At 51.3% G+C, this 27,500-nt stretch overlaps 1 protein-coding gene across 3 annotated transcripts; it reads right to left on the reverse strand.

The window, feature by feature from the left end:
- CSNK2A2 (casein kinase 2 alpha 2) lies at positions 1-27,166 on the reverse strand. 3 transcript variants are annotated; one of them, XM_071440715.1, is made up of 12 exons: positions 26,838-27,166; positions 26,531-26,642; positions 15,667-15,768; positions 14,894-14,944; positions 8,781-8,840; positions 6,701-6,784; positions 5,724-5,834; positions 5,408-5,509; positions 4,994-5,094; positions 4,127-4,275; positions 3,846-3,939; positions 1-437 (listed from the first exon to the last, which is right to left on the reverse strand). In XM_071440715.1, the coding sequence occupies exons 1-11, from the start codon at positions 26,939-26,941 to the stop codon at positions 3,863-3,865; spliced, it is 1,053 nt and encodes a 350-aa protein (XP_071296816.1). In that variant the 5' UTR covers positions 26,942-27,166; the 3' UTR covers positions 1-437; positions 3,846-3,862. The 3 variants fall into 3 exon arrangements, with proteins under 3 accessions (XP_071296816.1, XP_071296815.1, XP_071296817.1); XM_071440714.1 differs by lacking the exon at positions 1-437 and having other exon boundaries at positions 2,423-3,939; XM_071440716.1 differs by lacking the exons at positions 1-437; positions 8,781-8,840 and having other exon boundaries at positions 2,423-3,939.
- Between the last annotated feature and the right edge of the window lie 334 nt (positions 27,167-27,500).

Consider the following 27,500-nt stretch of genomic DNA (forward strand, 5'->3'; position numbering starts at 1 on the left):
TTCTTTTAAAACTTTTATTCAACAATATAGAATTCTTTTAATTATAGTATAGAACTGTCCATCACGATACTACATCCCCTCCATGTCCTGGAAGAGACAGGCACAAGCTGTCCAACCATGGTCCATCAGAGGTCGGGGGGGAACAGCCGGAACAGAGGAAGGAACGACTAACCAACAACTGCTTTGCACACCCTTCACATTTCCACGCTTTCTGGGTCAGGAAGAGCTCAACAAGGAAACAGAGGCAGAAGAACCTTTAACACTCGGAGGGAAGGGCTGCGGTCATGGCGAGGCGAGTGCCGTCCAGCCAGGCGTGCGCCCCGCTCGGAGCCCTGCCCGCGCCGCGCAGTCCGCCCGCCGTCGCTCTACCGCGCCGATGGGACGTTTGATTTGGTTCTCATTCTGCTTATGGAAAATTGGGAGCAACAGCATCGGACCTGAGGAGAGACGGGAGGAGGGAAGTGAGCGTCGTGGGGCACTGCCAGCTCAACAAGGAGCTCCTCGGCTGGGCACGCTGCCCCCGATCTGCCACCCCACCCCAGCCAGGCCCAGGTGCACCCTCCATGGCCCTCTGGAGCTGGGGACAGCAGGGAACCTCTGCAGGGACCTGGGCACAGCATGGAACCTCAGCCTGCTTTGGAAGAAGTGAGAAAGGAAGGCAGAGCTGAGCAAGGCAGGAGAGAGATGCAGTCCCGCAAAGCAGAACTGTCACAGACATCCAAAGACAAGTTTGGAGTTTTTTCCATGACCTGCTGTTTGGAGTTTCCCTCCACTACCACAAACACCTCCCACAATTCCACTTAAAGCACCCATCGTGCCCAGCACACTTGCAACAGACAAGCTGGCAAGGCTGCTTGCTGCATCCATTTCCTATTGCATCCCTCAGTGGCTGTGGGGCTCAGTTTTGAGTCTTTCCTCTTACAAGGCACTCAGCCAAACCAGTGCTCTACCTCTGCTAGAAAGCTGGAGCCAGGCCAGCTGAAAGGCCAGGAACATGCACTAGGACTCTCCTAACTTTCTCCAGGGGAAAGCAGATGAAGATGCATGTTCCCCAGTCCTCTTAACTTCCTAGGTACAAAGCACTCTTCCCCAGCTCCTGGCTGTCCTTGCAGCCAGGAGAATCTTTGCTAAGGCCCAGAGGAGAGAAGGATTTCCTGCTCTGAGTGCTGGAAGAGCCACTGGCTGCAGAGATAAACTGGTGCAAGCTGCAGTTAAACATCCCCACTGCCCTGGGATCAGGAGACTCCACACCCTCCTCATTCCCAGACTACTCTTGCTCAGCTGCTGTTTCCCTCCAGGATGAATCTGTCACTGCTCATCCTACCCTAGAGCTGGGGTAGGGATGTGGGGAGATAAGGGGCAGGTTGTTCCAGCCTCTCTGCTTACTGCAACCAGGGAAAGCCATTTCAGTCTCTGGAAGAGCAACTCTCTTCCTCTGCTTGAGGGTACCAGGAAAGAATTCCTGACGCAGGTTTACAGAACAGACACTTCCCCAAGTAGCACCCTGAAATTTCACCATCAGGATCAGACACTGTAAAGCATTTATATGCAGCACACTCATACACAGTGGTCAACAATGTTCACCTACCAAAGTTCCCCCACTCAACCCATTTTTCTTCTCTCCACCTCTTCTGCCTTGCCCCTCCAGAAGCTGGGAATGCCAACACACAAGAGCTGGAAAACAGACAAGCTTCTCCCATAGCAACTTGGACAGACCACGAGAAACATCCACTTCTCAGTGGAGCAATTCAATAGATATTTAAAATCAGTTCAAAACTTGATATTAAAACCCCAAACCAACCCTGCTGCTACTGGCACAGAGTAAGAGCACAAGAGACCCCCCTGCCCCTCAGGCCGGGCAGCCAGGAGGGTGGGCAGATGGAAGGAGGGCTGGGAACACTCACCAATGCCCTCAGCAGCCTCTGCAGGAGAGCAAATGCTAGCAAGGCCCTGCAGGATGGCAGCAATCACGGGCTGCACCTCAGCCAGACACCCAGGACAGTCCCCAGGTGCAGGGAGACAGCTACTCCCTACTCAGCACATCTTTAGACCAAGCCATCCATGCAGGCTGAAAGCAGATGAGCAGGGGGGTGCCCAGGTGGAGAACCCCGAGTTCCAGCTGTGCACTGGTGCCCTGGTCTGACCCACCAGGTAACAGCAGTCAGGTCTGTCCCTCAGTGCAGCACAAGAGCTGAGCCCCACGCTGTGCCCAAACCCTCACACCTCCTCTGCAGTGGAGACAATCTGTCCCAGAGAAACTCTCAGGGCTGACAGCAGGAAGAACTGCAACCAAAGACTGAGTGAGAGATCCCAGAAAAGCACAGACAAGAGGGGCTGGAAGAGCCGACCTGCCCTCCTGGAGGAGACAAGGCCTCCAGCTCTCAGGCCTTCTGGCTATCCCAGAGATTTGAGACGGCAGACGTTCAGACGTATAGATATTTATTGGTTTCAGTGAATTATACAAATGGATTGACCTGCTGTCGATGCCAATAGAACTTTATTGGAATATGGAATGTAAACAGATGTTTCAAATAGAAACATTGCAACCTTATAAAAAATTAACTATTTCAACAATGCCGCAGAAGGAAATTCTGTGTTTAGGTGCTGGTGGGAAAACACTATCTCCAGCGTCTAGGTTTGAGTGTCACCAGAACCACTTGATGAAGTTACACACAGAACAAGTAGAGGAGGCAACTGTGAATTGTGGGGCTATAAAGCCATCGAGGGATCTGATGAAAGAACCCATAAGACGAACCCCCCACCCCCCAACAGGATCGGCACCCCGGAATTCAACAAACGGCTGACTTTGTTCAAACACTGTGTGGGATTCCAAGGCCTGGATCAGGAGCTGCACAGCCCCCGCCCTGACGCCGCTGTTTGTTGATCCTCCCCCCTCCCTGTGCTCTCCTCCCCGGCCTCCTCTCCACTCCTCCATGCTGCGGTGCTGGATTGAACCGCTCCAGAGCTGTGCTCTGGCACAAGTCTGCGTCTGGCACGAATTCTCATGGGAGCCACGTCATGAGGTACGTGGTTGCACACCTATCACAAGAAATCTTGCAACACTGACTTTCCTGAGCTCGGTGGGAAAGTCTGGATAGTCCCTCCCCTCTCCTGCCACAAGAGCAGCCCTCACATTCACAAGTTTCCAAAGCAGGTCTATTGAGTTTCTTCTCAGAGCGAGCCTTTGTCAAACACACTGGAGGGGGGGATCTCCTCTCCCCAGCAACTCGGATCAGTGCCTTCGTGTTAATGCTCCAAACCAATCCCGAGATGCTGCTGGGTTTGTGGGTTGTTTTTTGTCGAACTCCCCCCCCCTCCCCCCCAACCACCCCGGCATTCACAATTGAAACTGGAATTCAAGGGCCAAATTCAAGCCCAGAGTGAGCAGTAAAGACTTGGACCTCAAAACAGAGTTGCACCTGCTGACCCCCAGCCTGAATTTGGTTCATTCAGAGTCTACAAGTCAGAAAGGCAAGTTTAGAAAGAGGCATGCTAAGGGCTGATGGTGGAACAACCAATTTGTCCTCACCAGCATGGTGGGGAAGGCTGGACTGAGAAGGAAGAGAAGGATCCATAGAGATGTGAACCAGAATCAGTTGTGTGGAGCCCTGGGGATATCACTACATATTTAGCTCTTGCAAGACCATTTGCCCAGGGCTTTGGTACCACAGGGTTAGAGTTACATTAACCACAACCACCAGAGAGGAACTGAGGTTTAAGACCCCCCCCAAGGTTAGATTTCTGCCAAGTATAAAGGGGAGGGAAAGGAGGGGGGGGTCCTTGGTTCTTTTCCCTTCACTGTGTGACCGAAGGTTTTGCTTTTATTTGTAAACATCTTGAATTACCCGTCGTTTTCCAGTCCTCATCGTGCTGTTGTCATGCCACTGGAGAGCACAGCATTTTCTGAGCTGGGCTGGGACTGCTCCTTCACCACTGGATCTGCAGGAGACAGACCAGGCAGGAAAAGGAAACAGCATTTAATAAAGCGGAAGCTCCACCCAGGCAAATCCTTCCAGAGAAACTGCCCTGAAACCCCACAGAGCTGCTAAGGCTTTTGCAGAGTGGGGAGCCAAAATGTGCCCCCACAACTCCATCCCTGCTGGCCCCAGCTACTGCACAGACTCACAGAAATAGGGGTGATCCATGGCCTCCTTGGCAGTCAGCCTCTGTTGATGGTCATATCGCAGCAGCTTGTCCAGGAGGTCAAGGACTTCAGGACTGACCAGGTGCCTGTTCTCACTGTGGATGAAGTTCTCCCAGCGCTTCCGGGAATGCCTGCAAAGGGACAGAGGGACCAGCTGTCACTGCACAGCACTGCCCCCATGTCCAGGGGAATCACCTGCCACCAGCCACTTCTGAGTATAGGTGGCTGTGATAAACAGCTCACAGCTCTTTCTTACACAAGCTACCGCCCAGAAAACACCTGCCAAAGGTGGAAAATCTTCTTCTTTATGTAGACAATTGTATGATCTCCTGTGCCAGGAAAGGCACAACATTGCACATTCTCTTCTGTCTACAGGGACTAGACAACAGCATGTGGTAGGCAGGGTGACACTCTTGGGACTAGAACTGGTCTGGCTTGCCAGCCAGCCTCACAGAACCTGTCCTCACTAATCCCAGCCTCACAGAAGCTGCCCTCACTATTCCATCCATTCCACTTGTACTTTTCAGAAATCTCAGCTGGAAGACTCTGAGCTACTCAGCCCACACTTAACTGCAGTTTCTACAGCTCCATGTAAAGGATGTGAACATGCAGGAGAGAGAAGAAATAGGGGATGGCACATGAATCATGGGAGACACAAAAGGAAAGAGCCTGCATTTCAGTGACTTCCTGAGATGGCACGAGCAGCTAGATGTGAAGCCTGCAAGCAGCACCGTTATCCAGAAGATCGAGCAGGCCTTTGTTGAGAGTGCCTCAAGGGTACAGACATCAGTTTATCTCCCTCTCTGTGCTTACAAGGAAAAAAAGGCAGCATTTCACTTCTCCACTTACTGGCCCAGGATGTCATTGAAGTGTGGGTCCAGTTCTATGTGGTACTTCTTGAGATACCCATACAGCTCATCTGTGCCCAGGACCTTTGCGATGCGAACCAGCTGGAACAAAAGGAATGTTCAGAGAGCAGAAGGGCACCCCAGCACTCTTTTGCAGAACCAGAGCTACCCAAATCTAAGAGCCCTCCTTCTGGAAACATCCAGACAGAAGGATTTTCTCCCTTGAAACTTGCTTTTGCAAGATGTGCAGAAAACAAGTTTCCTACACAAGGCAGCAAAATCAGAGATGGCTCAACCAAACATAGCAGCATCCTCCCAGCCTGGCAGCCCCATCCCCAGAGCCTCCCCACTGTACACACAGAGATGAACTGGGGACAAACTTTTCACAAAGCAAGCCAGGTAACAATGTCTTTACTTGGTCATAATTGTCCTGGCCGTGGAAGAAGGGCTCCTTTCGGAAGATCATGCTTGCCAGCATACAGCCTAAACTCCACATGTCTAAGCTGTAGTCATACATCTGAGGGAGAAAAGGAGAACCTGTCAGAAAAGGCACACTCACCACAGCCTGGTTCCCCACAAGCACAGGCAGCCTCAGTCTTTGCACTTCACAGCCAGCCTCTCTCCAACCCAGGCAATGCCCTGACAGGCAAAACCAGACAACCCAAAGGTGGCTGAAGTGCAGCCACAAGTGTTATCACTGGATAGACAGCAAGGAGGAGACAGACTCTTACTTGGTAGTCCACAAGGAGCTCTGGTCCTTTGAAGTACCTAGAGGCCACACGGACGTTGTATTCCTGAGCTGGGTGGTAGAACTCGGCCAGACCCCAGTCTATGAGCCGCAGCTGGGCAGGCAAGAGAGACACGGAGTCAGCAGCCAGGCAGGAGGAGCCACACTGGCCAAACCTCAATCCCCTGCTGCAAGGGTGGAGCCCAGGGTGGAGGGAGGCCCTCTGTGGACAGCAGATGCCCTCAGCAGTTCTCTGATCAGGTTTTTCCCTTTCCCCTAACATCAGCTGGTGGGGTAAAGCCCAGCTTAGAGAGCTCCACTGCCTTCTGAGTCCAAGCACACTTTTACTGCTGGGCAGCTGGCTCCCCACCAGCACCACCAGGTCCTTGAGTACTAAGGGACAGGCAAAAGTCTCATCCCACTGTTTAGAAGGGCTGAGCTGAAGGCAGTGTTGATTTAACCTGGGGACTGAGAGCAGAAAATGGGGCAGGAGGGGCTCAGCACATCCTGCAAGGCAGCCCCTCCCCACAGCTGCAGGGATGGACAACCTGCTTACTAGGGATGGACTCCAGTAAGAGATTCCCTTTTTTATATACAGCCACTGCTGATTTGACAGAGAGGGACCTGTGGACCACCAACTAGTTCCCTGACACAAATTCCAGGTCCCTGGGGCAGGCACGCTCAGCACTCAACGGGACAGAAGTACCATGATGGGATGGGGTAGGCCCCTGTGCTGCCCATTTCCTGTGCTCTAACCAGCACACCCCAGCAGTGAGGAAGCCATGGACTCCCACTGAGGTACTTCCCTGTGGGACTTTGACCATCTCCTGATGCTGGCACAGGTGGAGGGGAGCCAGTAAAGAAAGGTTACAGAGGTTTGTGCAGATTAGAGGGGTATCTGCCAGGGCTATGGGCACAGAGGCAGCAGAGTTTTCAGTTTCCCTGGAAAACCCCTGCTTGTAAGCCCTGGTGTCACAGTACCTTTTTCTGTTGGTGGTCTATCATGACGTTGTGGGGTTTGACATCCCTGTGCATGATTCCCATGCTGTGACAGTAATCCAGGGCCTGGCAGACACACACACACACACATTAGACATGGCTGTAACCATGGGCACAGCATTACCAATGAAACAGTTCTCAGCCAGAAGCAAGAGCTCACAAGATGTGCCATAACCCTGGCACATGAAATGAGCAGTTTCAGCTCTTATGCTGCACATGATAAAATGACAAGCTGGCAACAAGACTGTATGGACCTTGTGCCCTACTGCAGTCACAGGTATTCCCTGTGCTCCCTGCACAGTGGTTGAAGAACACAATGCAGAGAGGTGTCCCACCTGGTGGTAAGCCCAGTGCTCCAGCCTGGGGTAGCCCTGTGCTTCCTAGGTCAGGCGGTCTTCCCTAGCAAGGGAATGATTCCTACATGCATGCAGTTTCATGGCCTTCCAGTGAGGCTTTCCACTTGTGTCCCAAAACACACTCAAGTTAGAAAGTCACCTCTGCCCTGCTGATTTAAGCCAAACTGCACTTTAAAAAGGCAAGTGATAGCACATGAGGGAGAGCAAAGCTGCTTCAAGCTTGTAGGCAGGAGCACATATAAGCTCCCCAGCTCCATGACCTTGCACCACTTGCCCACCCAGCGCAGCTGTTCCCTTGAGCAAGGGGTGAGAATGTTGTTTTCTCATCTCCAAGGGGAGGGAGATCCATCCATCAACATCTATCAGATGCTATGGCATCTCCAGCAGCACAGAAAGAGGGTACAGCTTGTGGTCATTCAATATCCAAGACACCAGTGCCAGGGAAGCAACGCCGTCCTTGGGCCTGTGCCACAGAGGGAAGCAAGGAGGCAACAGCTTCCATCCCAGCAGAGAACAGCCCTGCAGGGACATGTGGCCTCACAGGACTCACACAAACTGTGCTCCTGGATCTCCAGTCCAGGAGATCTCTAACAGGTTACACAAACTGCTTCCAGGGATGAAGCTCTTCTAGTGTCTTGTGTTTCAAGTATCAACTGAACTTCATCACCCCTCCCATCCTAATCCCAGGGTGCCTCAGGCTCACTCCCACACCCAGCAGCAGGAAGGTCCTTCCCTTGGAGGGAAGCATGGGGCTGAAGAGAAGAAAGCCTCCCTTGAGCCCACTGGATCTGTTTCAGGAAGTCTCCTTCAGTCATCATGTCCTGGAGCACTAAGGGCTTCCCTAGCCTGCCCCACTCATTTCCAGACAATGGGAGCTGCAAAGTGCCAGCCCAGAAGTGCCAAGGCCCTGCTAGGACCTGAGACAGCCAAGCTGCTGCTCCAGCAGGTCAGCCCAGAGCAGCCCTGGGATGGGTCAGAGCTGTCAGCTCTCCCTTGTGCCCTGGGGCCTCCCCTGTCCTGCAGCTGGAGAGCCCCAAGAGCCAGAGCAGCACATCCCACAGACCTGCCATGGCTCCTGGAGGGAATTCCCATGGGGAAGTGCAAGCTAGGCTAGTTAAGGGGAGGTATTTAGGGCACTCCTCATCTTTCATCAGAGGGGCAAGGAAAGCTTTGGCTGGGAGGTGTCAAAGGAAAATCCTGATGTTACATGTAACAGCTGCCATAACTAGTGGCAGCATTCACCTTCTGGGGCTGCATTTGAATACTGCAGCAGAGGAAAGCCTGGAGCTGCCAATCCCTCTCTTCTACTCTCCCTGGCATCACAGCTCCCCAGCCCTGCCTCAAGGGCCTTGTCCTGGCTCTGGCTGTTTTTCTGGGAGTTGATTTTCCTCACAGCAGCCCAATGGTGCAAGAATCATGGGGAGACCAAGCACAGCTCTACCTGGTGACACAATCACAAAGACTTCAGACCTCAGAGAATCACAGACTCTTTGGAAGTTACCAAAGCCCCCCAATTTGGCTGCAATACCTCACAGCAACAAGCCAGGTAACCTGATCTCTTCCCAAACCTTCCCAGGTTATGAGACTTGGATTCTGCACTGAACACAAGGGAAGGAACCTCTTAGCAACAGTGCCCCATGAGCCCCACTACTGCCACCCTCATTCCTGGTCTCCCCATCCAGACTGCCATGTGCAATGCCACTCACCTTAAGCAGCTCATACATATAAAACCGAATATCAAAGTCTGTCAGGATCTGGTACAGTTGCTGAAACAGATTTAGGGAGGGAGGAAAAAAAGAGAGAAAATAAATACTCCAGATTTGGATTAGTTTAATTTCCTGAACCTCACCTGCTTCCAGTCATTGACCCAGTCCAGATTCCCTATGAATGCTACCATTCCTGAGGGCTCTCCTGATCTCAGACTGATCTCATTTCTGCCAGGAAATCTAGAAAGGATGCAAGAGCTCCTGTGAAATGCTACTGGCATCATTCAGGCTTGTCACAACTTTCCAGCAGGACATGTCTGGCTGTCTGTCCAAGGTGAACAGAGCTCTGGAGGAGGCACAGACAATTGTGACTTTCTTTCTGTTGTCAAGTCACTGTGATGACTTTGTAGGTCAGCACTGACAACGGCATTCAAAGAAGGCGGGCTGGGAACACATGGGAAGGTGTCCAGGTGTTCAGGGTGTGACAGGGAGAGGAAAACATCAATCTAAAGGAGCATGGGATTGGGAGGCACAAAGAGAGCCAGCCTTAGAGCCACAGGGCTGTATCCTCTCCTCTATCCCAGGGTAAAAGCTAATGCAACTGAAGAGCACAGGAATGCCTGTGGGACCAAGGAGAGCACAACTCGAGTTGTGGGGAAGTGCTCACTGCCACCACTCTGCTGTCCTGTGTCCTGCAGCAGCTCATGTGGAGGTGACAGAGCTCCAGGGGGGCATTTTAACCTGCCCTGTGCCACCAGCACCATCACAGGAAAACTCATCTTCCTGCTGCTCCCACACCAGGTCACAGCTGCCCCCAAATCTGCCTTCAGAATCTTTCACTGGCTGTGGAGTCAGTCCAACCTTGTTGAGCTGTTCTCTCTCTCAGGGAAAGCAAGGCAAGATGCCAGGGCAGGGCAAGGAAGGACATTCACAGGGCAGCAGTGGGACCAGACCTCTCTGGCCTTTCTTACAAACAAGGATCATCTCACAGCTCAGACAAATCACCAATTGCATCAGCATTGGAGCCCGCTGTCCATCACAGGCACCCCTTGGCAGCTTCAGGAAAAATCCCAGAGCAAGGGATTGAAATTCACATTCCAAAGAAGCAGCTCTGGCCCTGGCTCCCCTCCAGGCCCATGCTGAGATCCTCAGGTTCCTGCCTTACTGAGGGCCATCTGCAAACAGCCCCTGCCCAGCCCCAAAATCAGAAATCATTTGACAATATACAAGTGTCACTTACACACACAGAGCTTTAACAGCCTCCAGGACACAACTGCATTGTATTCTCGTGAGCTGGGATGATCCTAATGCTTTGGAGCAACCCAGTGAAGCAGACAAGTGAGCAGGGAGCAAAAAAGACATAGCCACAAGCTACAGAGCCATAGCAGGGATGGATTTCCTGACTTGTCCACAACTGATGCAGGACACAGGGCCAGCAGAGGACAGCTGAGTCCTTCCAGGTCTGTTTAAATGGCCTCCTAGGTTACAAACACTCTAAGAAATGTGTAAAATATCCCCCTTCTGGCATTCACTGCCCTGTTCAACTTCACCTGGCAACACCAATGCACCTGGGGAAGAAGGAGAGCAGGAAAGGCAGTGGCATTACCAGTCTAGGCCTCATTTTCCCTATTCCCTGGCTCTCTGCCTCTTGCTGCCTGTAAGTGGGAAGGGAGGGGATGGAAGGGAGGTCACCAATGTCTTTCTTCTCAGACCTGCAATGCTGTTGCTTCTCTGGCTCGTGGCCTTCGGCACTGGGCCATGATAAGCCCAAACACTGTTGGGCAAACAGCATTCAACAGATTTCCCTGGGAGAGCTGCCTGTGCAACCCAGCCCCTGTGACCTCTGGCAGTGCCAAGGCCAGCAGTGCCCAGCTCTGCTCACCACAGGGAACAGTCCCTGCAGGAGCCTGCTCAGCCCTGCAGGCAGCCAATGCATGCAGACAGCTCTGAAGGACAGAGCCAAGGTTTCCACTGCAAGCAGCTCCTGCACAGGCAGCTGCCTCTAGCAGGCTTTGACAGTGGGCTCCAAATCCCCTTTGCCCAGCCTAGCAGGGCAGGACAGACACCCCCTTTGCAGACATACCCAGCTCAAACATCTGCTCAGCACTCAGGATCCCACAAGGCCCCAGAGGACCTGGGCTGGTCTCCTTTCTCCATACAGAGCACCAGGAAAGGCCAAAGCCACCCACAGGCAGCCACTACCCCTCTCCAGCTTTCGGTGATATTTTGGCACACATCACAGAACCAATCATAAACCAATCCTGTTTGTGCCTGAGGAGGCAGAGACACACTTCCCCCAGCATGGGGCTGACAGGAGTTAAATGCTTATTCCTCTCCCTTGAGTGAGCAACACAGCTGGCTACGTGCAGGAAGCAGCATCTGCAGAGCAACAGGGTGGCTGTGAGGAGACACACTGCTTTGGGGTGCAGGGCAGCAGCAGCAACAAAAGGAAAAAAAAAAAGGAAAACAGTTCCCAAAGCATCCAGTCTTGGCAGCCGCCACACAAGGGAGGAGAATCTTTTCTACTTTTGCATTGCTTATGCAGGGCAACAACCATTTTTTTTAAACAAACTCTGGATGTACAAGGATAAAACCCATGCACTCATTTCCCTCACAGCAACTGGGCCTGAAAAACCACCAAAATGCAGGTGAAGTGGAAGACTTGACTCAAAAGCCCACTGTACCCACAACTCCAGCAGGCTGAACATCCTGGAGCAGCCTTCCATTGCTCACATTTCTTACCCATCTCATCTTCAGCTCCAAACCTGCTGCTCCTTGAGACCTGTCTCTGGCCCCATTTGCCTTTTTGGGGCAATGAAAGGCACAGTACCAGGTACAAAATACACGACAGCTGACGGTGGCTGAAGTGCAGGCGTCTCATTTCTAGTTTGAAACCAATTAGCAATAGACATTTAATTTCACTGATGGCTCCTCAGTTGCATGTGGCTCTGCAGTGCAGCTTTCATTTAAGGCAAATTGCTGTGGGGAGCTTGAATGCTCTCAGATGACAAGTAATGCAGCAGGTCTGAAGAGAAACACTAACCCTGTACACAAGCTGCTGTCCTCACACAGCAGAATACAGAATACATATCCAGCCTGGCTCCAGCTCATCCTCCTGGCAAGTGCTGTCACTTCCAGAAGGGACCAGACAGGTAATTTAAGAAAATGTAATCAGCTCTGGGGGGGTATCACCTAAGTCTCCTGTTTATACCATCATTTAAGAATAGTGAAATAAAAGCTTGTGCTTCTGATCTGGGATCATCACAGCCCCAGCTTGGATCCCACAGAACTGCAGCTTCTGCCCAGGCACAGAGAGCTGAGGAAACCCAGCAGCCACTTCCATGGTGCACTGACATGAACAGTGTTCTGCCATTTGAACAGGCAAAGGGGTCAAAGTATAAGCATCAAAGCAAAAAATAAAAATGCTGGAGGAAAGGAACTTCCAGAAAGGAGACAACTGAGCAGACATCCAAGTTTGTGAGCAATTACTGCCAATGGGACAGAGAAAAATGAAAGCCTGTGGAGTGGTCAGCAACCACCTGGTGCCTGCAAGCAAGAGGAGCTAAGGCCTCCCAGCCTTCCTCACAGGAGGAAGGTCAGCCAGGACTGCCAACACTGCAGCAGCATTTCCCCTCCAGAGCTGCCAGCAGGCTGGGAGTCACAGCCCTGAGCCACACAGGCTGCCCTGGGAACCCCTCACACACCCTGAAGGTGATTTGCCAGTGACATGCTGGCTCTCATCAATGCTGCTGAATCCAGATGCCAACACAGAGATGGGCACATCAGCAGCAGCCACATCCAAACAAAGAGAAGAGGTCCTTGGCACCTGGATTAGCTCCTGTGGCACTTAACTCCAGCAGAACTTGGCTGCCCAGGGAGGTAAGGACTATGGAGCAGGGGGACAATGACTGGGTGCTCTCCAGCTGCTTCACATGTGCAGGCACAGAGCAAGCTGAGACCAACACAAGTGGTCTCACATACTCTGAACTCACTGCTTGGCACTTCAGAGCAAGAGAAGAGACATCTTGGGAGTTTCTATATAGAAGAAGACACCCACAGGCACCCTCAGTAGAAGCAGCTCTATAATCTGCAATCAGCTGCAGCCCCAAGAACCTACTCAAACAGGCAGACAGCTCATGGGAGTGGAGCATCAAACAACCCACACACTCCATACACAGCTAGGGAAATTCAGGTTACAAATAAGCTCTGAACACAAGAAGCCACACTGCATGCCCTGGGGACACACTTGCATTCCCAAGACAAGTTATTCCTGCCTTGTACCAATCAGCATCAAAAGCATCAATACCTTCTGTCTTGGACTTGTACAGCTGTGAATCTGGACTTCCCCAAGGAGCAAGGCTTTCTCCCAGGAGCCTACAAAAGTCTGCTGCAAGCTCATGTAGTTGTTTCTAATGCAACAGCCAGAGCTGAGCACTGTCCCTTGTGCAGTGCCAGTCCAATGCTGCTCACTGCTGCAGCAGTGCCCAGCCTGGCTCTCCATGTGGCCAGGATGGCCAAAGGACCATGGACTCCAAGCCCAGCATTTTCAGTTAGGAGTCACCAGCCCCAAGGTACAGCTGAAAACTTCACTCCATGGACACATTTCAGTTTCTGGGGGATATCCTTGAGGAATTTTTTTTTCCTCTAACGATACAACAGAGTGGTGTAATCACATTTTGACTTGGAGACAGAAAGCAATCCCCAGCAACGTGTACCAGTGCCTGAGCAATGTAGCTTATCTCAAGACATGTATTAAAAATAAAAATCAATGAAATAATTAAAAGGTCTCTAAAGAGAAAGTTAAAAACTTCTAGGACCAGCATTCCAAGGAGGCTGTGGGTCACAGAAGCACAGAGGCACTGGCACAGCTCAGCTGATGTCAACAAAGCCCAGGCAAACCAAACCTGCTTTAATTAGCCCTGAAAGGTCACCACAGAGCACTCCTCTCATGGCTGTTTACTTGATGGAGGCAACACTCCTCCCCACCCAGAGCTGTCAGGGCAGATGCTGCTGCAAGTTGCTCTGATTGTGGCTCCTGCAGTTATATCTACATGAGATTAAACAGCACTCAGACCTTCAGTGCAGCATGGCTGCAGCTCTGGCTACATACACACATCCCACCAGGCAGCATCCAGCTCACCAGCCCACCCCAGAGGGACACAAACTATGTGTGCTGCCCCTCAGCATGCAGGGCTGCAGGAGCTGCCTCCCTTATAACCAACACCAGCCCAAGATCCTTCTCTGGGTGTTTGGTACATCTGCTTCCTGCAAAACGTGTACCTACATAATGATCTGTGATAGAAAGGAAGAAAAATCCACCATCCCATAACATGGAATGAAAGAGATCCCTGAATGGAGCAGGAGGGATGACTGCTGGCTTTCTAATGGCAGCTGCTCAATTAATTCCCCACCACTGACTTAGTGATTTAGGGTAAAGGCTCACATGGGGGAAGCAAAGGTACCATTAAGATAGGTGTGGCTGCTCATTATAGATCCCTTTTGTCTGGAAGCATTTTGGAAGCAAAGGCAGTTGTAGCTGCACTCAGACAGAAGGACCCTCATTTTGGGAACAGTAATATCCCTGGAAGTCCCCAGACATCAGAAGAGCCAGGGAATATGCTGCAGCCTCAGACAAGGAAAAAAAGCTCTTAAGATGTATTCAGGAATGTTCAATCCCTCACTACCAGGCCCACTAGCAGTGGGAGATGAGCTCTCCAGCCTCTGCCACCCCACAGTTCCCAGGCCTGAAGGATTCCAGAATAAATCAGTGTCATCAGCTCCATCAACTGCACTGCTGTAAACAGAGCACTACAGCTCAGGGATTAACTTGGGCTGAATATATAGCACAGCAGTGATTACTAAATTGAGAGGGGAGCAAGAATATCTAAACCTGTTGACCTTACTCCTCAGAGTTGGGACATTCAGCACACAAATCTTTTATGCCTTTTCATCTAGAGCCCATTAACAGGTTTCTGATTTACATTGAGAAAGAAAAGTGAAGCTGACAATTGTGAAAACTCTAAATTCCCCCCACAGCTCTTGAGAATTATATGAAAATCACAGCATTTTACAGAAATGGGAAGCCTCCCTCCCCTACACTCAGGCAAACTCACCTTAAAATCTGTGTTATTGATGTACTCAAACACCAGAGCAGGGGTCTTTGACTGCAAGAGAGAAAAAGTCATGGTTTAAAATACACACTTGACCTTTCTTTGGCTCCAAGAGACCTGAGAAAGCCTTTGCTTCCTGCCCAGCCCTCACTAGGGACAGCAAGGTGGGAGCAGGACATGGCAAGTGCAGCCCTGCTCATACCCCACACTCTGAGCACCAACTCAGCATTTTGGCCAGCGCTGCTCCCCCCTCGCCATGGAACAGGGAGAGCACTGGGCAAGGCAAACCCTGTCACCAGCAGCTCAGGCCTCCCAGCCTTCCTCCCAGGAGAGGGGTCAGCCAGGACTGTGACACTGCAGCAGGATTTCCTCTCCAGGGCTGCCAGCAGGCCAGGAGTCACAGCCCTGAGCCAGCTGCCAGTCACAGGAAACTCCCCAGGAATGGGGTAACTGTGGCAGTGCAGACCATGACATGACCACTGGTCACTGGGTAGGACAGCAACCAGAAGGATTAAAGGACTTAATATCCAGTTGCCCTGGCTGGTGCTTAAGTTACAGATGCCAGACAGAAGGTTACAGGCTCTGCTTTCTTACAGAAAATTTGTAGGACTTCAAAACTTTCCCCCATCAGCTGGGGCAACTCATGAAGGACACAGAAGGGTGTGGAGGAGTCTGGGGAACATGGAAAGGAAGAGGAGCCCATCCAAACCAACCAGCCTGTGCCTTCAGCTGGTGGGAAGGCAATCCCAGCACACCCTCCCAACACAGGCACCTACCACTGGATCCTTGACAGTGTCAATCAGATTAATGATGTTGGTGCCACCACGGAGATTCTCCAGAATCTTAACCTCGCGTTTTATCTTCTTTTTCTTCACTGGCTTAAATAGACAAAAGAAATTAGAAGTGAGAGTCCTTTCAGAAATTAACACTGATTTCTGCCATTGATTTTGACTGGAACAAATCACCTCCCCTCCTCTCTCTGCTCCCACCCTCACATGGGAACATTTTTAGCACCAAGAGGAGACAGACACTTGGCATGAGCTAGGATTTCCCTCTCATCCATGAAACCCTTCCACACATCAGGGGGACAATCAAACCGTGCCAGACAAACAGAACTGTGACTCCAGTAACTGTGGTTAAAAGTGCCTTGGACTGCTGGGTGGTAACCTCAGCATACTGATTCATGCTGTGCACTCAGAGTCACAGGACAAGCATGGTGGACCTAGCTCTGCTTTTGTTTACCAGCACTAACCAGTCCTTCACTTTTCAGCCTGTTTCCCAATGAGTACTTGAATCCCATGAAATGATAACTTGAGAGTCTCCAGCACCAAGATTACTTGTAAGCTCAGACACTGCTGTGCCTCACTTGCAACCACCTCAAATGCACAGAGCCAACTGCACTGCATGTCACTACATCCATAACCATGATTATTTTTAAAGCCTGAAGACATTTTAAACAGTTTTGACTCCTCCTCTAATCTGCTCAGTCTCAGGAGCCCTCTTTGCAAAGTAAGCTTTCCTTTGGACATCCCCCTGTGGAGAGTGACAAAGAACAGCTGCTCCCAAGGCAGAGGCTCAGTGCCTGGGCTGGCTTTTACACTCTGCTGATCCAGTGGTTCCCTTCAATGCAAATGATCCTTTCTGTAACTCATCCACTCCCAGCACAGCCCTAGCTCCATGTCTGCTGGAAATGAAAGGCAGTTTAGAGCAGATAAAGAGGTGAGACTTTTTAATGAGCCTTGGCTATTGACCAGTGTGGGCAGCACCAGCTGCAAGTCACCAAGTCTGGCAGTCCTTCATTCCATAGCTGGAACATCCCCTCCTGCCCCACCAGTACCACTAAAAAGAGCTGCAGAGACATCTTGCAGGGACTGGTAAAGCCCTTTGCTAATAAAGCCCCATCTCTGAGGCTGCTGATGAAAGCACTCCTCTCCAGACTTCTAGCTTTCTAAAACATTCATCATCTGGCACTGAATCTGGTATGTGTGGAGGGGTGTGATGAGGAATGGCAAAGGTATGAGGCACCTTCCCAAAGTAACACACATTAGCAGATGTCTGTGTGAAGGACAAGGAGCTACAGGAGCTCAGCAGCTCATGCTCACCACCTCACCTCTGCCACAGCCTCCCACTTCTATGACAGCCACAGAATGCTGATGGTACAACTCATACTCCCCTTACAGGCAAATGCAAGGCAATCCCTGTTTTCAGACCCCTGGCAGAAATGTATGAGCAGACAGGAGAAGGAACAGAAGGTTTTATATAGTGGGAAAATATGGCATTTATGTAAGTGATAAAATATGCTGTATTTCCAGGCTCTTCAGGTGGCTGAAACCTTCAGATTCGAATCCTGCTCTTCTCCTCTTGCAAGTTAAAAGGCATGAGCTAGACTTTAAAGCCAAAAGATGAGAATCTCAGCCTGAAGCAAAGTGCCAAAAATAACACCAATGCCAGCACAGGGAGCGTCAGCACCTCATAAAGCCACTGTGGAAAATGGCAGCAAGGCCACTGCAGCTGTCAGAGCTGGAGTGATGCTGGGCAAGGCTTGCTGGGGAGTGGGACCAACAGCCCCAGGGCAGCACCCAGAGAATGCTGGAGCTCCTGGGAGCTTGGACACAAAGGGACAATCAGCCAGAGCAGGGGCATGTAAACCAGCAAGAGTGAGGGCTACATCTGGGAACCTGAGAGGAGGATGCTTCATTAGGAACTAATTTAATTTATGTCAGCATGGAGACAGACACCGCCCTTGTGTCACCCACATGCACAGATCTTACCAGAAGGCCAAGATGGAATTAGAGGATGTAATTTGGTTACTCTGCTTGTCCAGTGAGGCAGATGCACACACAAGCTGTTTTCCAAGGAACTTCAAAGAGGAATTGAGGCACTGATATCTTGAAGGTGCTCCCTGAATGGCCTGGCTATGACAGACATGCCTTCCAGCCTCTCTGCTGCAACACTTGCACTTGATTGGGAGCTGAAACAGTCCCTGAACACAGCCAAGAGAACCCAAAGCCCAGTCTGAAACACCTTTTCCTTTGTACTGTAGTTATTTCAGGGGCCTTTTGCATCAGCTAGGTAGGGGAGGATAACCCTCAATCCCTCCAAGATTCCCTTTTCTTCTTTCATAACAACCACTGCTCCCATTGGGGCAGAAGTTGTTGTCTTCCAGTCACTTCCACATGTTTCTTTCACCTTTTGCAGGATGGGAGAATGATGCTCTGCATTATCTCCATGAGAAATTCCATGGAGATAATCTCCATCTACCCTTACCCAATACTCATTAAAACACTAGAGCAGACAAAATCAGTGACTTTTAGAAAAAAGGAGAGAAGAAAGCTGGTCTTTTTTAATGAAATGCCTGCAGATAATCACCACCAGCAGCATCTCTGACATCAGCAAGGGAAGACACTCGGGTGAACACTGTCTCAGCAAGAGGGAGAGTTAAAAGCCACTTGCTGTTTGCACTTTTTCTGGCTAAGCTGCAGGACTGCAGAGCTCTGGCCAGGCTGGTCACACCATCCCCACATCAGCTGTGAGCTGAGGCCAGGGCCCCACCAGCCTCCAGGCAGGGCTGGGGCTGGGAAGCTCTGCATCCTCAGATGCACTCGGAGTGGGGTTTTCCACCACTAAGTAAACAAGGATGAGGCAAAAGAAATGCCATTGGCTGAAGTCATTTCAGAGGAAAAGCTATTGCCTAGAAGTGTCCTCAGAGAGAGCAATGGGGGGAACAGTTTCCCCATTTCTGTGGTGACTGCTGGCCTGCACCCCATCCTGCACAGCTTTCACCTACCCAGCCTCATGCCACCTCCTTCCCACAGGTCCCACACCACTGCTCCAGCCACAGCTGCACAGTCCCTGGATGTGCTATCCAAGGGCACATCACTGGGGCTCCTTTTTTTGCCCAGTAACCCATTCCAAGCCCAAGCTCTTGCATCTGGCAAGTCAAACACCTTGGTGCAAACCACTCCAGCACATGGCCAGCACTGCATTGGGGGTCACTGTTCAAACCAGAGAAACTTTGCTGACTTCCTCATGTCCCAGAGCCCAGCAGAGCTGAAACTACAGGCTGGCAGCAGCATATCAGCCACACACCAGGATTAAGTCTGGGTTGCTACAACTGTCTCTGAGAGTCACTCGATCTGTCTCTCCAAGGATGTTGACTCCAAACACACATGGATTAAATGTGAACTGAAGCTATTATGGCCTCCAACCATCTGCCTCTCCCAGCAGGGATAGCTTCTAAAACACCAGCCCTTGCAGCCAGAGTATTTTTAACAATACTCATTTAAGGCTATTTTATTAAACCAGGTTATGAACAGCAGCATTTCAGATTGTGCTTCCTACACAGGCCAGTCCTCCTGCACTGAGAGGGGGATTTCCTGCAGAGGAAAGGAGCAGGCACCTCAACAAAATCAACTGCTCCTGAGTTTGATCCACCTGTGTTTGTAAGGCAATGTTTTACACAGGTACAGCCTCCAACTCCATCTGTTCCCACGCCAGAGGTATTTCAAAGCTTTCCTCCATGCTGGGATTCTCCAGTGACCAGTATGGGTCAAAGCCCTTCCCTCTGAAAGGGGCTCCAACACAGTCCCTCTGCTCTGTGCAAACACCTACTTCTGTGAAATCTCTACAAACTTGACAGCTTGGAGACTTCTGTCACATTTGGTTGAAATTGGCCAACCAGTGCAAAAACTCCTGGGGGGAGGAGGGGGAGAAAGGCTGACAGACAGCAGGATTGCGTAAGACTCGTTTCCATAGGAAACCAGGCTAAAAGACATGTCTCACTTTAACCGTGTCTACACTGGGAGGGGTTTAATTACTTCAACTGCATCAGTACCCTTAGAACAACATTACTGTCTAGCACAAGCCAGTTCTCCAGTTTCCCAGAAAATTGCTTCCTTCCTCGGGCAAACTGGAAGTGAGGTGGCTGTGGATTGTGGAGACAAAACATGCAGCTCACAGCTGAGTGCCCAGAGCAGAGGGACAAGATCACCTCCAGCCTCAGGAGGATGGTCTCTGTCCTCAGCCACCTATCCTTGCCCACCCTACCAGCCAAATGCATAGAGATGCTTCAATTCCCTTGAAAGTCAGGCAGAAGAGGCAGTGACAGTGACCAGAGCTATCCCAACTCTCTTTGCCCAAAGACTGGGGAGCATCATGCAAAGCTATCCCTCTGCAGAGGTGAAAAATGTCACACAATAAGCTTTGCAGTCAGGTAGATCCAGAAGAAAACACCCTTTTGTGACCAAGAGAACAGATCCTGGGTCATTTCCCACAGGATCATGCAAACTTGTAAGCAGGGAAGGAGTCCAGCTGCAGTAAACACCAGCTGGGAGAATTAACATTGTTTGCTAAAATAAACCTTTAAATAAAAGACCGCAACCATCACTTCCTGTCTAGAACGAATAAATGGCTGCCTGGCTAAACATCTTTTTTGCTTGGTTTCTAAAGCAAAGGGAGAACACTGTTCTGTCAGATGCTCCAGTTCCAGCCTTCCCCAACAACCTGGGAAGGCATTGCTTGAATTGAAGCAAAGAGAGAAATCAGATTTGTTATCCAAAGTTCTCTATGCATTTTCTCACTGTGAAAGAAAAGCAGTGACCAGGAAGGCATGTGAAATACGAGTTAAGTCCAAAGCATAAAAATCATTTTACATTAGCCCAGAGCAGGCAGCCTGGCAGTGCACACATGCTGCCAGCTGAGGAGCACACGTGCTGCTCTGAAGGAATCCCAGAAGGTGCTGGGCTTTGCCCAGCAGGTGCTCTGAAACAAAACTGGGGTTAGCACAGCAGGAAAGAAGGTTTAGCAGTCAAAAGATACAAATCCATGAGAAACTAAAGTGATGTATTCCACCATCCCATTTAAAAAAATCAATTATTTGCTCACCAAGCCTGAATAGCCTGGAAATACAACGATGCTTCCAGTGAACAAGCAGGGAGATGTGAACACACAATGTCCAGGACCAGTGAAAGGCTCCAGCAGCATCCCTGTCACAGGCTTTGAACATTTAAAAGCTGGCACTAGAAGCTCATTTGTCTCTAGCAAGTATTATCAAAAGGATCACAATAATCGGCCTATAAAGCCCGACACCAATTGCTCAATAGGAAAATTGGCTTCAGAGCAGCTCTGCTTATTTTGCCAGACATCAGCTGGGAAACCAAATAATCGTATTCCAAAGAGCTACAAAATCGAGGAGCCCACTTATGTTAACATTCTGTTGGTTGTTTGCATTTTACCACTTCCATTGTGGAAATTCAAACTTTTGTGAGCTGCTCTTGAATTTTAGAAAAGAGGGGGGAAAAACATACCTTGAAAGTACAAAAGTACCATTGCTTTTTTAGTTAAATAAAATACACTTAAGTTTGATAGAATATCCCAGCATGTATTCTGAAGGTAGTTTCATTCTTTCCTTCAGAATCCTTTTCATTCCAACATGGCACACCCCAAACCAGCCCTCCTGGGGCTTCAGAACTGCCCATGATACATCAAGAATTCTGCAGTCAGCTAAAAGGGAGGCACATGAGGACCAAGCCCTGATCCCCACCACCATTCCATGGGATGGGAATCATTCCTTCAGGCCCTGCAAACAGACACAAGGCTGTATCTCACCCTTCTCCACGTGGGAGCTGCAGCTTTGCAGTTCATCAGTTCCTTGGTGTTACACCACCACCAGGAGAGTCACCAGCTGCATCTCCAGGCCTCTGCAAGGCACCCAGTGCTGTCCCAGTTGGTCTCAGCTCACACAAGGCTGGACTCCAGCAGCCAACTCTGCCAAGCTCATTGTGGGCAACTGGTGTTTGAAAGACCAGAGCTGTGTACCCATCTCTCTTGCAAAAGGGCTCATTTCAAGACTGCCAGAGGAGGAAGTGGGCCAGGGGGAGCTGATTCAGTGCATGCAAATGCAGGAGGAGCAAGAGACACAGAGTTAGCAGGAGCAGGCATTGAACGGCTTTGGTGGAAGGTCACTGATGCAGTCAAAAGCTCCAGCCTGAGGGACCAACAGCATCCAATCCTATTTCCCTGTGCAATCCCTTCTGCACACCAGCATGAGAGTCATTTCAGCCTCCCTCTAGAACAAGCTGATGTATGTGGGCTCTAAAGCTTGTAGAGACAGAAGAAAACTTGGCAGAGCCACCATCCCAACTTGGTTCTCTAGTTACTAGAGTGATAACTGGAGTTCAACACTGGCAGGATCTTCCAAGAGTGCCTGGTATAAGGAGCAGCTCTGGAGGGTTCACACAGCCCAAATGGGGGAACAGGGGAAAAACAAAGCCAAACAAGCAAGAATGCACTTGTGAAACCATGTACATGGTTGAAATTTCCAGTGCATGGACTCAGCACAGAGGGACAAAAGCCACCAAAGGAGAAAAAGGCTATTTCATCACTGCTGCAGGACCTCCATCTCACTGGTCCCTCTCCTTGCATCTGCATTCTTCCCCTACCTCCACCCATGTTGTGCCTATGCAGAGTAACCACACTAGGAGACAAAACAGCCTCTTCATGATGGGTTTAATGCTTTGCAGGCAAGCAGAGCATACATGGACACACAGGTGCATCACAAAAGCAGGATGACTCCTGATTCCTGCAGAGACCTGCCAACATGGATGCTGTAATCTCCACCCCCATGGAGGGGTGCAGTAGAGATGGAGGCAGTACAGGAGACTGGGAGGTGAAGGACACACCTACCCAGGTGGTACAGCAATGCTCAGCACCAGCACTAACTGCAGGTAACTCATTATAACAGCATCATTCCCACTACATGGTATCACCTGTAGCAGTTACAAACTATGTGGAAAGTCAGCCTTTGGCTTTTAGAGTGGCAACTTGCAACACTGTTCACATCCTCCAAGAACACTGTTACCCCAGAACAGAGGATTCACTTTAAAGGCATGCAGGGAGACATTTTGGAGCTGCATTAGCAGAAAAACAAAATGCAAAGCTCAAAAAGACAGCGCAGACTGACCTCAGTGGTCCATCAAAAACTTCTGTGTGGTAAGATATGGAAGAGGAGAGCTGTGCTTCAGATACCTGCATTGTATGTAGACAACACAGGAGTCACTGGCAACAAGGATGTCTTAAACTTCCTCTGTACATGCTGAGGAATGTCAGGCCTCATCCTGGGAGTCAAACCTTAGCATCAGATATGAAAACATGTACAGAACACTTTCACACACTCCCCCTTCCTGGTGTGGGCTGCCCCAAGGCAGGCAGGAAGCAGGGCCACAGCTGTACCCAGGCCAGGCAGATCAAAGAGCTGACAGGAACCTCCATCACCAGTGAGGGACTGAGGAGCAGAGCTGCTGCCTGAGTCCATGCCCCACTGACCTGAGGGGTAGGAAGGTCAGTACAGTGCCGAGTCCCCACACTTCTCACTCTTTGCTCCCTGAATACACTGAAAAGGGGGGGAGTTGTCCTCTGCCTCACTGCTCAAGATAAAAGCTTCTGGAGGATGTTGGGCAGGAGGTGTCTCGTGTGGCAAACCAGGCTCCTGCCCCACTGCTTTGCACACACCATCCTCCACAGTGTATCCTGATGTCCTGCTGCAGTGGAGTGAGAAACAACCTGCTTGCTTTATTTGCCTTTTTAAAAAAGAGCTGCAGAATTTTCCCAGGAAAAGTGACATTAAGAGCACCATATTTGTAAGGCACTTAATCCAGAAAATGGTAACGTCAAAGTCATTTGCATGATCTTAATTCTCTTCCTTTACTGATGCATGTTATGACCACAACTAACAACATCCCATTTCCCTGTAGGATATGCCTGGTTCTGCACTTGGGGCAGCAGAACTGAAAAGAAATGCCAGGGAAACAGGACACCTTGCTTTATGGAAGCCCAAAAGGCTGAGAGCACTGTGGTACCAACCAGAGCCCTCAGCTCCCTGGCCTTGTCCAAAGGTAAAAAGTCTTCATGGAGCACTTACAGACAAACCAGGCAAGTGGCTGCCCTAAGAGGAAGAGCAGTTATCTCTCTCATGCAGCCCTAAACCAGGACCTGTGCTCTAGTCTCAGCTTTGTTGAGGCTAAGGGACTTGCCCAAAATCACACAGGAAATCTCTGTGGCTCAGTTCTGCATCAAAGGGTGATAAAATTTCCTGACCTCTGTGGAGGATGGTACAAGATGTTCAGGTAGTGCAACACCAAAGCAGGGGAAGCACTTCCTATATGCTAGCTGGAGCTCAGTAAGGACAAGCTGCTTCAAAGAGCAAAGGCTAGGAAGACACACCAGTGACTTCCCATAAAGCTGAGATATCAAGACAGTGACTCCTGCTAAAACTCACTCTAACACCTAACATAAATTGTGCTCTCAAAAAATGTTAAAGAGAAAGGAGCAACTGTGCTAAAGAATTACATCCATTGCCCAACCATGGTACTTCCCTTTGACCCATCCCTACATCACACAAAAACCTGAAGACTTTTGGTTGCATTTCTAATCTCACAGAATCCAATTTTTTCTCCTGTTAGTAGGAACAGAGACACCCAGCCCCTTTGCTAAGGCTCCCCTGTAGATACATAAAATTACGTTTGCAATTAAGTTTTGAGTCTAGTTACAGGAAACCAGAGGCACTTTCCACAGATCAGAGTGATGCTATTGCCACACTTCACAGGTTTTCATAATGTACACAACGTGGTGCTCTGAAACTCCCTTTTCACTGACCCACTTTCCACTAAGGAGAAAGTTCATCTTTATTTATCTGGACCTTCTGCTTTTCCTTGCTCACTCACAGGAATGCTGTCTGCATGTTAATGCAAGTGGGGAGGGCCAAGGGAACCAGTGGCAACACCAACCACTTCATATCTGGGACAATCCAGTCTCCTGCTTGCAGGGCATTAAGGCAACACATTCAGGCCCCAAGGAGAAGGAGCACCCAGCTGCCCTCAGATGACTCTTGCCAGCTGACTCACCGTCCAAGGCTGACAGGCTCCCCAGACGTGACAGAGTTCAGCTGCCACAGGCAGGGCAGCATCGCTCCAGGGGAGGCTCTCTGGGCTGGGAAGAGGCAAGGAGCAGGGCTTCTGATGACTTTCCCTGCAGCCTCCTCTCAGCCTCGAGGTGCCTTTCTCTGTGGGACAAGACCTAGGATTTCAATAAACCACAACTGTCCCAAAGAGGCCATCAGGGACTCCAGAGCAGCATGCACAAGTGCACAGTTTCCCCAGGCCAGCCACAAGGCATCTTGCTGTAAAATCCAGCTCTGCACTTGCCACTTGTGACCACTGTCTCGCAGCAAAAACTTCTGCCTGCATCTGCTTCAAAAAAGACAAAACCCCAAACCACAGAAAGCATCCAAAGGAGGGGGAGCATGCCAGAGGAACCTGGCTTGGCAAGGACACGTGAACCTCACCCTGACGTCAGGCTCAGCCACAGAGGCTCTCCCAAACAGCTCACCTGGCCACCTCCTTGCCCACAGCCAAAGCTGGGGTTTGTGTGCCTCCTCCCAGAGGCAGATGGAAGATCACACCTTTCCCAGGAGTGCTGGCTGGACAAACCATGACAAGTTCTTTGGGAAGCTAATGCAGATCTCAAGGAAGCAGGCACAGTGAGAGTGGGAATGTCAGCAGAGACAGCCAGACACGCTATCCCAGTGGATCCAGTGAATGCCTTAAGGCTACAGCCCTACAGAGATGCATGTCCTGGAAAGCTGCTCTTGTCAGTGGCTGCAGGGGCACACTAAGCTCAGAAGCCCCTGCACACTGTGGATGAACGTGTGCCCAAATTCTTAGGACACCCATGGTCAGACACTGGCTCCCACGTGCTCTTGGGGAACAAGTGACAAGTGTCACTGGTCCAACAAGTGACAGCCACAAGTGTCAGCCAAGCCAGAACCAAACATACTGCAACTCTAACCTTTCATCTCTGTCTTAACTCCCCTGCCTGCCCCAAGATCACCAACACAGAGTGCTGGTAGTTAGCACAGCTTGCTGTGAGCTGTTACTTCAGTGTCAAACACCTGAGACATGCCCTGCAGTGTACAACCCGTGCACAGCCATCCCAAACTACAACCTCCCAGTGCTGCACAAAGGTCCCCACAGCCCAACCCCACCAGGATCAACACACCAGCACACAGGTCACCAACACTGCCAAACTTTGGTAGGTCTCCTTGAGCCTCCTCAGTGTTTGTAGTCTGGCTGTGATGAACTTATTTTTCACATCAGATCCTCTAAAGGACTGAATATAAAATATTGGTGCTTTTTTAACCGCTGAGCATCCCACAGCCTGGCTCTGAAAAGGCCACATGCTGGCGGTCTAGAGATTACCAGAAGGATTCCCCCCTCCAGGCTTCACATTCCTGTTGAAATGGCAGTCCCTGGGCTGTTTTAGACAGGCATTGCCAGACACGATTTGCCAAACACAGGCAGAACACGCAACGCTGTTCAAATGTCAGGACTCAGAGCTCTCCCCCACCAGAGGAACTCTCAGCCCTGAGCTACGCTGGACAAGGAGAGGTGGAGACATCAGAACATCGCTACAGCACGCAAGACACCAAATCCATTTCCAAACACACCATCCCAATGTCCTTAACGAGAAAACAGGAGTTTTGGGGTGAAGAAAGAGATCCAACAGTTCTTTGGCCCTGCCAACCCAGCTCCTCTCTCTCTCGCTCCCAGCCACCACAAGTCCCTACATCATCAACGGGATACTCACCTTGAGGATCTTCACGACGACCCTCTCGTTGTTGGTGATGTTGATGGCCTCAAAGACCTCGCTGTACTTCCCTCGGCCGAGCTTTCGAACCAGCTGGTAGTCGTCCTGGTTGCTGCGGGCACCAAGAGGAGAGAGGCGGCGGTGGGGGAAGAGTGGATAACGAACAGGGCAGCGGGCCGGGCAGCGGGGTCCCCTCCCAGCCCCCCGGGACAGCCCAGCCCAGCACGGGAGCGGGGGATCAGGAACCCTCCCCACGGGCTGAGGCCCTCCCGCGCCAGGGAGGGCGGGTCCCCGCACGGCGCTTTACCCCCAGCTCGGGACGTGCGCCTCGTAGTCCCAGTACTCGCGGCTCCTCAGGCTGTTCACCTCCGCGTACACCCGCGCCCGGCTGCCGGCGGCCGGGCCGGGCATGGCGGCGCCGGGCGGCGGCTGCAGCAGGAGGAGGAGGAGGGCGCGGGGCCGGCGCGGGAGGCCGGCGAGACGGGGCGCGGCGCGCAGGAGGGCGGCGGCGGCGGGCGGCAGGGCTAGGCCGGAGCGGGGCCGGGGCGGGGCGGGGCCGGCCCGGGGGCGGCGGGCGCGGGGCCCGCGGAGCTGCCGAGGCCCGGGCCCGGTGCCGGCGGCTGCAGGCGGGGCCGCCCCGAGCGCCGCGCAGCCAACCCGGAAACGGCGCCGCCGCCGCCACACCCGCCCAGCGCCGCGCAGCGCCCCCCGGCGGCCTGGAGGTCCGGCCCTTCGGCTGCTCCCGCCATCGCGCCCGCCCCTCAGGCGCCGGGTCCCGCCACGCGAGCCTCCCGTCGCTTGTCGCCTGTCCCGTGTCACCGCCCCGCCACACCCTGACACCCCTCTGCAGCCGTGTCACCCGCCCAGCCTCCTCCTGCCTGCGCCATCGCAGCCTGTCACACGCCCGCCACTCCCGCGCCACTCCCTCACACCGCTGCAGACACTGTCACCTCTGCCACCCTCACCTCTG

Source organism: Agelaius tricolor, unplaced genomic scaffold (genome assembly GCF_023055355.1).
Source record: "Agelaius tricolor isolate 1412-34295 unplaced genomic scaffold, bAgeTri1.0.p SCAF_15, whole genome shotgun sequence".
Taxonomy (NCBI): Eukaryota; Metazoa; Chordata; class Aves; order Passeriformes; family Icteridae; genus Agelaius; species Agelaius tricolor.